This window comes from Acanthochromis polyacanthus, chromosome 4, assembly GCF_021347895.1.
Source record: "Acanthochromis polyacanthus isolate Apoly-LR-REF ecotype Palm Island chromosome 4, KAUST_Apoly_ChrSc, whole genome shotgun sequence".
Taxonomy (NCBI): Eukaryota; Metazoa; Chordata; class Actinopteri; family Pomacentridae; genus Acanthochromis; species Acanthochromis polyacanthus.
The window spans coordinates 4,189,156-4,201,655 of NC_067116.1; the positions used below are offsets into that span (position 1 = coordinate 4,189,156).

A 12,500-nucleotide genomic window follows, 5' to 3' on the forward strand; every position below is an offset into this window, starting at 1 on the left:
CGGAGAGCAGCTTTAGAGATGGTAATGTGGTAATGTATCCAACATGCAAACAGCTTCATCAGATCATCATCATCATCAGGGATTCTTTAGTTTATGAAAGTGTAAAACTTGGAACAAACATGTTTCCTCAGATGATAAACTAATGTGATCTCATCCTGTAGATGTTCTTCTATCTCCATATTTCCAGACTTTTCCTCTCTGCTCTGCTCAGTAGAAGATGTTTCTCCATGCTGAATGGCTCTCCAACAACCTGCCCCTCTGTTCTCTGTTTATAAGCCATGCTGACTTTATTTATTCATCCAGTAGGTTGGAGTTCGTCCTCTTGATCATTTTTGGACACTGAACACCCATTTTGAGTAATTTTAGGAACTTTTTCAAACATTTTAGGCACATTTTGAGTGTTTTTGGCAAGTTTAAGTAATCAAAGACAAATATCAAATAATTATAAAATAATGCCAAATAATAACAACAGAAAAAGAAAGAAAACAACAAAATCAATACAAAAAAAATGACCAAATTGAGAAACAACATGAGAAAAAAGAGAAAAAAATAAGAGAAAAGAGACAATAATGTTCATGAAACATGTCCAAAGTGACTCAAATTAAATGGTTCCAAATGTGTCTGGAGAGGAAAAATGGACGTATTCTGATTGAAAATGACTCAAAACTTATTCCAAACTACCCAAATACTAGAAACTTTGTTTGTGAAAGCCAAAGCTACTGGATGAATAAAATAAATGTGGCATGGCTCAGAAACAGTGAACAGAGGAGCAGGTGGGTGGAGATCCATTCCGATGGTGAAACGTCTTTCTTACAGCTGTAACTGTTCACATTCAAAATGACTAAAATTTGTCCAAAATGACATAAACTTGTGTAAAAATCAGTATAGAAAAGGTCAAAAATGACTCAAAAACTGTCTGAAATTAATGGAACTCATTTTAAGTAACTCAGTAATGGTCAATTGTCCAAAAACACTCAAATTTACCAGAAATGACTTAAATGGGTCTGAAATGTTTTTAAAAAAGTTCTTAACATTAATCCAAATTTGTCTGAAATAACACAAAAATTCTGAAATTATTTAGAAACTGTCCAAAACACTCCAAAATTGCCAAAAAAAAACCCCACTTAGATTTGTCCAAAATCGTAAAACGAGGAAAACCAACGCAACTGGATGAATAAATAAATGCAGCATGGCTCAGAAACAGAGAACAGAGGAGCAGGATGGTGGAGATCCATCCAGCATGGTGAAACATCTTCTACTGATGATGAGCAGAGGAGAGAGGAAATGACTGGAGAGACAGAAAAACATCTACAGGAGGAGGACATGAAACCACCACAAAGAGACACCAAAAAAGTACCACGATGAAATAAATGTGGCATGGCTCAAAAATGGTATACAGAGGAGCAGAGCAGACTGAAGGCTTTTAGGGGCCGTGAACATGGAAGACATTTTCAAAGAGACACAAAACGAGACACAAAATGACAGGAACAACACACAAAATAACGAAAATGAGAGTCACAATGACAAAATGAGACGGAAAATGAATACAAAGGGACAAGAAGAATAGGCAAAAAAATGCAAAAAATACCTCAACAAAATAAATGCAGCATGGCTTCAGAAACAGTGAACAGAGGAGATCCATTCAGCATGGAGAAACATCTTTCTACACCTGTAATTATTCATATTCAAAATTACTCAAAATGTGTCCAAAATGACTTAAACCTGTGGAAAACCATTTTTTCCAAATTTGTCCGAAATAACACAAATGTTAAAAAATTATTTTAGCAATTGTCCAAAAACACTCAAAGTTTGACAAAATTACTTAAATTTGTCTAAAATGTTTGAAAAAAGTTCCTAAAACTACTCCAAGTGAGTTTCAGTTGACTTCAGCTTTTTGAAAACAATCTTTAAAAATGTCCAGAAAATCTCAAAATTTGTCTGAAATAAAACAAATGCTAAGACATTTTTAAAAAATTGGCCAATAACACTCAAAATTTGCTGAAAATTACTTAAATGTGTCTAAAAAGTTCCTAAAATGACTCCAGTTGAGCCTCAGGTGACTTAAAGTTGTCTACATGTGAAACCAGAGCAGCCCACTGTACAGCCTGTGGGTTGTTTCCTGATGCGGCCTGGTGGGGGCGCTAGCAGCTCTGCACATGTTCTCCTCTGTGCTGGTTTCCATCTGCTCGTTGGTGCCAGCAGAAGAAGCTGGATCTGGCCTCCTGCCAGCTGGAGCTGCTTCTAGAAACCATGTTTTTAGGTCAGTCCTGCTCCAAACGCAACAGTTCCATTACTATTATTGTGATTATTATTAAAATCTCCAAACACCTTTGTGCGTCTGCGTTGTGGCGCCCATCTGGCGCTGGCACACAACCAGGTGTGTGTGTGTGTGTGTGTGTGTGTGTGTGTGTGTTGCCAGGGGCGACGAGGGCAGGAGGAAGGAGGGATGGAGGAGTCTGAACCATGGAGGCCTCCAGGTTTATTCATCTTTTCATCCCCGCAACGATGTGTGTGTGTGTGTGTGTGTGTGTGTGTTTGTAAGTAAGTGTGTGTGACAGACGAAGGTACTTGAAGGTGCCAAGTGGGTCATCTGCCTTCTTATCTGTTTGTGAGACAGTGTGTAGTGTGTCTGTGTGTATATACGTGTCTGTATACATGGTGTGTGTGTGTGGGGGGGCGGGTGTGTGTGTGACTTTGTGTGTGTCTGTGACTGTGTGTACGTGTATATAGTGTGTATTGCGTGTATATACTGTCCACGTGTGTGTATTTGTGTAGTGTGGGTGTATATATTGTTAATGGGTGTTAATTGTGTGTATATAGTGTGTGTGTGTCCGCATTTATTGTGTAGTGTGTGTTTCAGTGTGTGTGTATATACTGTATATATAGTCTGTATATATTGTGTATTGTGCATATATTGTGTATATTTTCTCTATATATTGTGTGCATTTAGTGTGTATAGTGTGTGTGTTTTAGTGTGTTTTATCTTCATATGAACTTAATCCTGAATCTTTAGGTCTAGTGTGTTTTCCCGAGTGTGTGTTAGATTTGTGTCGCTGCCAAGGTGCACCCCTGGCAGTGTGTGTGTGTGTGTGTGTGTGTGTGTGTGTGTGTGTGTGTGTGTGTGTGTGTGTGTGTGTGTGTGTGAGCAGCAGATTGAGCTTGTTAAAGTGTCTATAAACATCAAAGTGTCTCTGAGCTGCAGCTCCACTTCAGTCTGTCCTCGTTCGGCTGCTTCACACCAAGCTGCTCCTCGTTTATTCATTTATTTATTCATCAGCAGGAAATAAAAACATTTTAGGTTAGAATCTAACGGAAAAACTGCAAAAAATACCCTACAAAAAATAAAAGTATAGATGCTTTATGGCGAGTTGTGAAAGGAGCTGCTTCTTTAAATCCACTTTATGCATTTATTTTCACTTCATTCAGACATTTTATTCACATTTTCTTGGATATTTTATTCATAAATTATGAATTTAAAAAATCCATGTTGGGTTACTTTATGCATTTTAAACTTTTTTTAATATGACTATAACTTTTTTATAAAAATAATTGAACCCATCTTTGGGACATTTTTATTAAATATTCTCATATTTATATTTTATTCTTTAAGCATACTTTAGAGACTGTTTATCATTTTTCCCCAAGTTTCATTGAAACATTTGGTCAATTTAATGTTTTTTTTTTTTAAATATGTGTACATACAATTACTTTCCTGGCATTTCTAAATATTTCTGGAACATTTTAATGAATATATTTAATATCTTGTTAGCATATTTTCCAAATAGTTTTAAGATGATGTTGTACAAACTTCAGGTACATTGTTGTGTCTTTTCTCTCATTTCTTTGCTTCGTTTTTCATTTTATGTCTGCAGTGTTTTTAAGTTATTTTCTTGTTGTTGTTGTTTTTTTTACTGTGAAGCACTTTGGTCACCGTTTGGGCTGTTGTAAAGATCTATACAAATAAACCTTTATTGATGAACTGATTGACAATAGATTGATTGATTATTCACACCCCTATCAAATTTTGACTTAAAGTCACTTTGACTCAACCAGCAAGTTTTTTGATGGGAAATGACACGAGTGTTTCCCAAAAGATCATAAGATGATGTACAAGAGGCATCAATGTGGAAACATCATTTCTCAGCTCTCATTTACATTTAAAAGTAATTTTAAGCTGAAATTTGTAAGGGGTATGAATCATTTCAGGCTAGACTATATATATATATATATATATATATATATATATGTATATGTATATGTATATATATGTATATATACACATACACACATATATTTCAAATTTTTCTATTTGCCATTTCATTTTCTATACTTGTTTTGTTTTAACATATTCTACTTTATTATTATTTTTATTTTATTATTATTATTATTTATTTATTGCTCATCTTTTGCTATTTTTTTCAATATTTGAGTTATATATAGATATATATCTATCTATATATAACTATATATATATCTATATATAGATATAGATATATAAAATTTAGAAAAAATTAAAAAATTAGCAAAAATTGTAACAATAAATAAATTACAAATATATATGAGGTTTTATTTATATATAAATTTTGAAAAAAATTAAATATTCATTTATTTGTAATTTTTTTCCAATATTTCGGTCTTTGAGAGTTAAATGCTGGTTTGTTGTAGCCTAGCTGTGCTAGACCCAGCTTTTAAGACACAAGGGTTTAGGACTGCTGGACAGGGAGGGAGGCGGGCTAAAAGGTTGTCTTTCAAATCACTCTGCAGCAATTGGGTAGGTATACAACCAATCAACGCTGACGTAGTTCCGAGAGCGTTGGCGGATTGTGGCTAAGTCCCATTAGCTTCCCAACCAGCGGAGCCAACTGGTATATTAAGGATTTGCCATATCCCGTCGGCATAAGTCCAAATACGTCTTTCTTCTCAATGAAACACTTCAGTGCCGTCCTTTGTTTATCTTTCAAGTTGAACTTTAGCTTCAAATCTTTAAGGGCTGTGGCCAAAGCCGAGTCGAAAGATAACTGTTTGTTGTGCGCCGGTTGTTTCTGTCAGAATCGTCACGCCTCTGTCGTCACTTTGTTACGCCCGCCTTCTGACTCTACACTTCATGGTGATTGGTCCGGCCAGTTTTAGGAGAATCCAGCCTCGAGCCTTATGGAGGGTAACTAGACCCTCCCTGGCAGAGAATTAAATTCGTTGCCGTGGGTTGTCTAGCGCTGCTAGGCTAGGTTTGTTCAGCATCGGGACAGAAAGAGTCAAGACCAGAGAAAGAAACGAGAAAGAGAGGGATGGGGGAGGAGGGGAGAGAGGTTTAATGTCAGAGAGAGAGAGAGAGAGAGAGAGAGAGAGAGAGAGAGAGAGAGGAACAAGGGATGATTGAGGAGGAGAAGTGAGGATCCAGTAGAAATATAGTGGAGTGACTGATTCCATTTAGTGGAGCTGCTGTAAGCCGGGCTCTCTCTGCCGCCCTCTCTCTCTCTGCTGCTTTAATAGGATATTGATCGACAGCAGAGATTCGATTGGTCTGCTGCGGGATTGTGTAATGGCTGCACAACGCCAAGGTCACCCGCTGTGTGTGTGTGTGTGTGTGTGTGTGCATGTGTGTGTGTGTGTGAGAGTGTGTGTGTGCATGTGTGTGTGTTGTGTTCAATACCGCCCCTCGACCACATCTCATCTTCTGGTGAGCTGTAGGCTTCAGTCACCCTGCAGACCTCTGAGTGTGTGTATCGGTGTGTGTGTGTGTGTGTGTGTGTGTGTGCGCACTCTTTTTCAGGAGCTACACAACAAATAGTTTTGTCCTACTTGTGTTGTCGTTGTGTGTTCCTGCAGGTGATTTTACAGGTTGTGTGTCAGAAGAACACGACAAAGTTCAGTTAAATTCTGATAGACCAGGGGTGTCCAACATGAGGCCCATGTGGCCCTCAAAGTGTAAAAATTACAGAGAAGACATTAACTGCAGATTGTAAATCAGTAAAACTATAAATTTAAAGTCATTTCTAGACGATGACAAGTTGTTTGGATCAGAAAGTAAAATACTGGATTGTTCATTGTTCTTTTGTCGTTTTGTGTCTCATGTTTGTAATATTTTGTCGTGTTTTTGTTGTTTTTAGTCTTTTTTGTCTGAGTTTTGTCGTCTGTCTTGTGTTTTTGTCGTTTTGTCTTTACTTTTTGTTTCGCCTGTGTTCTTTGTCGATTTTTTGTACTTTTGTTCCTTTCTTTGTCTATTTTTTGGCACTTTCTAACTCTTTTGTCTATTTTTTTGTCTCTTTGTTTTGTTTCGCACTGTTTGTCAAAATTTTTCTGTCATTTTGTTTCTCACTTTGTTGTTTTTGTCTGATTTTTGTCGGTTTTTTGTCTCGTTTGTGTCAATTATGTGATTTTTTTCTTTCTCATTTTAGTCCTTTTTTGTCACTTTGTAACTTTTTTGTCAAATTTTTGTCTCCTTTTCTTTTCTTTTGTGTCGTTTGTCTCATTTTCATCATTTTGTGTCTCATTTTTGTAAAATTTGTCTTGTTTGTGTTGTTTTTTGCCTTTTTTTGTCTGACTTGACGTTTGTCTCATGTTTTTGTCATTTTGTGTTTCCTTTTGTCTCGCTTGTGTTTGTTGTCTTATTTGTTTTGAGCTTTGTTTTTGAATCCTCACTTGTGTTGTTGGTCTATTGTTTCTGCTGTTTGGTTTTCCGCTTTTGTTGTTTGTCTAATTTTTTGCCGCTTTCTCTATTTTTTGTCAATTTTTTTGTCTGACTTTTGTCGCTTGTCTCATGTTGTTGTTGTTTTGTGTTTTTTTGTCTCGTTTGTTTTGTCAGTTTTTTATCATTTTGTTTCGGGCTTTTGTCGTTTTGTCTACTTTTTGTTGTTTTTATCTACTTTTTGTTGCTTTTGTCTACTTTTTGTCATTTAATTAGCATTTTTTGCCGCGTTCTAACTTTTTCCCTCAATTTGGTGTCTCTTTTTTGTTTTGCTTTGTGTTGTTTGTCTCTTTCTTTGTTATTTTGCGCTTCATTTTTGTGATTTTGTGTCTCATTTCGGTTGTCTTGTGTGAAATGTTCGTGGAACTAACAGATTCTATCTGCAGAAAGAATGATGGATCTGATTTGCTTTCACATCCACCAGTCAGACATGAACTGGAATCCTAGCGCTACACTGGGCTCTGTAGGGTTAATTAATCATTTAATTAAAGGTAATTTAATAACTTTAATGACTTCACTGATTTAAATACAGTCAAACAAACACTGTCATTTTGTTTTCCTGTAAACAAAAACAAAATCCCACTGAGTTCTTTAAAGGTTTTAAACTAACAAACTGCAGTTTAGGGAACCAGCTTCTCTCCAATTAAAGGGATTTAAATCCATGACTTCATAGTAAACAGGAAGAACAAACATGGTGAAGACGGAGTCTCTGAGTCCTGCTTTATCATCTAATTAATGAAAAGAAGTGAAATGATGCTCAGTTAGATTCTCAGAAAATTCACACAACAGAATTCTGTCAATTCATCAAAATAATGTTTGAAACTTTAAAGTTTAAGTTTCACACAAAATATACACAGAAATACACAAATAACACAAATAAACCTGAAATCAGCTGATTGATGAGTTCAGTTTGATAGAAAACTGATTCAAGGAGGCTTAGTTGGATGTCGCTGTTAAATGTACGCACACAATAAAACACACACACACAGTAGAACACAATACACACACACTAAAACACACACACACTAAAACACACACACAGTAAAACACACACACACAGTATAACACAATACACACACACTAAAACACACACACACACACACACACACACACTAAAACACACACACACACACACACACACACACACACACACACACTAAAACACACACACACACACACACACACACACACTAAAACACACACACGGTGGACTCTCCTGCACTCTAATCCATAAGTGATTCTTCCAGAGCCGCATCGCTGCAAATCTGCTGACTAACACAATACACACACACACACACACACACACACAGAGTGCAGAAAAAGAAAGGGTGTGTGCATCTGTGAATACATTTGTGTCTGTCTGAATGTGTGTGAATAAACACTGAACCTACACACACACACACACACTAAAACACACACTTGTTTCTCTTCTCCCATTAAAACATTAAAGCTGGAAGCTCTCAGTGTTCACAGCGTAACACAACACACACACACAGAGACACACCGTTACTTACTGTGAACACACGTGTTAGAATCACGCTTTAAACATGTAAAACGCCACACGTAAACATGTTAATGTGCTGTAAGGATCTAAATCAGGCTGGTATAACTAAAACAGAACAGACGGGTTAACCCTGGTGTCGTCCTGTGGGTCAAAATCACCCGTTTTAAAGTTTGAAAATGTGGAAAAAAACATGTATTTTCATAGTAAAACTTCTGATGTCCACATTTTCAACATTTTTGGGAAATTTTTTGAACATTTTTTGGTGGAAATAAAGAAATATTACAAATGTTTTTTTAAGAACACTGACATAAAAATCAACCAAAATCCTCAAAATGGTTGATTTTTATGTGAGTGTTCTTAAAGAAAACGTTAGACGGTTTACTGATATATATGGAATCACTTTTTAGGATTTTCTTGGAAGATTTTTACTCGTTTTTTTTTTCAAAATATTTACATGAATTTTTTGCCAAATTGGGGGGATTTTTTAAAAATAAAATTTTAAGGGAAACTTTTACAGAATTATTGGAGTTTTCTTCCTGAAGGTTTCACAATTTTTCAAAAATTTTGGTAATTTTTTGTAGAATTTTTGGATTTTCTTTAGACATGGAAACCATATTTTTGGTGTCTGTAAATGAAAACGACAGGAGGGTTAAAACAAACGTCTAGTGTGAAATATGTTGATGTAACCTGGTAGTCCTCAAACACACCCTGAAACACACACACACACACACACACACACACACACACACACAGCTCCAGCAAACTGAGAAAATCTGACAACACAACTAAACACAGAAATGACTGGAAATCATCGGACGTCTAAATTTTCTGTTTGTTTCACTTTTGAGTCACAAACTGCTGCAACACCAAACGTCACAAAGTTGTACCTGCAGGGCGAGCACCTGGACAGGAAGTAGGAGTTCAGCTGGAACAAGATTTTAAAACCTGAACTTATTATGTAGAGAGTACTATTTACTGAGAATAAACTCCTAAAACTACAAGTACTCAGACCGAAAGTAGTATTGTGGATGAATAAAACTTTAACTGGTCGTCTACAGAGCATTATTTCACCGTAGAAAAAACCTAAAACTACAAGTACTTTGAAAGAAAGTGGTATTTTATGTGGAACAGACCGTTAAAAGTACAAGTACTGAGTGAGTAGTAAATAAACCTTCAAGATCATAAGCGGTGTATTTTTCATCCGCTCCAGTAGGTGGCGCTGTTGTGACAAAGGCCCTGCAATGAATCACACAGTACTGAGCAGTCTACATAAAATACTACAGCTGAAGTACTTTGGTGTACTCTCCAGGACTGTTTGTTGGTGGTATGTAAGCAGCAGAGGTTTGTCTGCGGGTGTCATTCAGAGGAACATCTGATGAAGCAGATAAGAGTTATTGATCGCTGCTCTTTGATCGGAGGTCTGTGCTGACAGGAACTTTACATCCCTATTGTTAGCCATCGACGGTATGGATCTGCTGCCGCCGCTCTGCTGCTCGTCGGCACTTTTAAAGGTCGCCTCTCTCTCCCCCGTCCTCTCTGCCTGTCGCTCGCCCGGCCCTCTCTCTCCTCCGCCCTGCGGCCCCTCGATCGCCCCCCCCATCATCAATACTTCCTCAGTGTGAAACCGATCAGAGACGGAGGCTTCTGATTGGTGGATGACCGGACGGCGCTGAACATTAAACACTGTCTGGAAGCATCATGACGCCTGTTGTTAGAACATAAAACACTACTTCCTGTCCAAGTACCAGTACTTTAAAAGGTCTCCTTTACTTAAAATACTACTTTGGTCCAAGTACTTGTAGATTTAAAGATTTATTCCACTCTAAATACTACTTTCTGCTCAAGTACTTGCACTTTGAAAGGTTTGTTCTACCTAAAATACTACTTTTGGTCCAAGTACTTGTACTTATAAAGATTTATTCCACCTGAAATACTATTTTCGTTCCAATCACTTGCACTGCTAAAGGTGTGTTCCACCCAAAATACTACTTTGTGTCCAGTGCTTGTACTTTTAAAGGTCTGTTCAACCTAAAATACTATTTTCTGTCCAAGAATTTGCAGTTGTAGGAGTTTATTCTCATTAAATAGTACTGTCTATATAAAAAGTTATGCTTTTAAAACTTGCTCCATCCTAAATACTATTTTCCATCCAAGCATTTACATTTTTAAACGTCTGTTCCACCTAAAATACTATTTTTGTCCAAATACTTGAACTTTAAAAAGTTTGTTTCACCCAAATTACTACTTTTAGTCCAAGTACTTGTACTTTTAAAGGTCTGTTCCATCCAAAATGCTACTTTCTGTCCAAGCATTTGTACTTTTAAAGGCTTTTTCTACCTAAAATATTACTTTATGTCCTTGTACTCTTAGTTTATTCTCATTACGTAGTACTCTCTATATAATAAGTTACTTATTCCAGCTCAGACAAGAAGTAAAACTTGTCCCTGACATTTTCAGATTCAGGTTTTGTGAAGAACTTCAGACCAGAGGAACATCTAACATCTGGAGCTGCTTTGTTAACTCTGTTTTACTGGAGGAACCAATCACGGCCCTCGCTGGGAAACAGGAAGTAAAAAGAGCTGAACTCACTCTGAGAGACTCGTACGAGTTCGGCCACCGTGAAGACTCCAGGTGTGACGAAGCTGTCCTGGAAGCCCAGGTGACCTGAGGGACAGGAGATAGATCGATTATAGACATTTACTGATCGGACCAGATCAAGAGGTTCACAGTCAGAGTCCAGAAAAATCATAAAACACAAGTTTACAGTCACTCATGGTGCGGTGCTGCTCTGCTTCCAGAGCTCCTGCTACACCTGGAACCTACCTGGAGTCCAGGAAACATCAAGATCATCTGTGAGGAGTCCAACTACATTTATATACTAATAAACTGTATTTCAACTAGAAATCATAAGAATGTATGTCCTCCCCGAAGGATAACATGTAGCAGGAAGTACTTCCAGGTTGAAGTAATACGAAGTAATGAGAAGTAATGAGATGGTAGAAGATACGGAGGCTTCAGCAGGTGGACCTCAGCTTGGTTTGAAATGTTACCGAGTAAAAAATATGTTCTCACTTTGACAGGAAAGAGTCTTTGCTCTGTACTAATAGTGGCAGTAGTACTAGCAGTAGAAGCAGTACCTCTAGTACTAGTAGAACGTGTAGAATATGTATGTATCAGTAGTACTAGTGATATCAGTGGTATTAGTAGAACCACTATAATATGTAGTACTTGTAGCACTAGTAGAACCTGCAGAATATGTAGTACTTGTAGTACTAGTAGAATCCCTAGTACAAGCAGAACCAATATGACAAGTTGTATTTGCACTACTAGTAGCATCAGTAGTACTACAAGTAGAATGTGCAGCACTGGTAGTACTAGTAGAAACAGTAGAATATGTAGCATCAGTAGTACTAGTTGTACCAGTAGTACTGCTGAGTAGTATCAGTAGAAAATGCAGTAGTAGTAGGACTATTAGTAGTAGGACTAGTGGTAGTATCAGTAGTATTAGTAATAGTAGTACCAGTAGTACTAGTATTACCAGTGTTACTTGTATCAGTGCAGAAGTGGAAGCTTCTGTTTCCCAACAAGGATAATCAGGACCAGCTGTGTGTGTTTCTGTGTGTGTCTGTCAGCACGTAGCTGCACCCTGAGGTCACACACACACACACACACACACACACACACACACACACACACACACACACACACACACACACACAAACACACACACACACACACAAACACATTCCTCAGAGGAGGTTGTGGATCAGTGTGTGACAGATTTTAAACTGTGTGCGGAGGATTTCCTCTGTGTGTGTGTGTGTGTGTGTGTGTGTGTGTGTGTGTGTGTGTGTGTGTGTGAGAGAGAAACCACGACCTCACTGTGTTTGACCACCAGGTCACACACAGGTCAGCCTCAGAGTGTGTACAGTATATACCAACAAGTCCTCAAATGCATACGACCACATCGGTCGTATGCACCGTGCAACGGAATACGACCCATGAGAGCGTATTTACATTAGCGCCCCTACGGGGAAAAGGAACGCATTATGGGATTTAATTCACGAAACGACTTTTCCGTTGCAAAACGGCTTTTTCCTCACATTCCCAACACGGGTTTAGGGTTATGGTTATGGTTAGGGTTAGGGACAGGGATAGTGTTAGATAAAAGTTTGTTCATGGTGACGTTTCACCTGCGACTCCAGAGTGTCGATATTTACTCAACCGCTAGAGGTCGCATACGTCAAAACGTAACACTGGGTCGTAATACGGGCGTGTACAGACGACCTATGTGGTAGTTTTTTGTTTGAG

At 37.7% G+C, this 12,500-nt stretch overlaps 1 protein-coding gene across 1 annotated transcript in view; it reads right to left on the bottom strand.

Moving 5' to 3' along the window:
• The window catches only part of LOC110967090 (nuclear factor 1 A-type), a 258,450-nt gene that overhangs the window by 39,384 nt on the left and 206,566 nt on the right, over window positions 1-12,500 (bottom strand). The window contains 1 exon segment of the mRNA XM_051947744.1: window positions 10,779-10,853. Within this exon segment, the coding sequence (XP_051803704.1) occupies window positions 10,779-10,853 (75 nt within the window).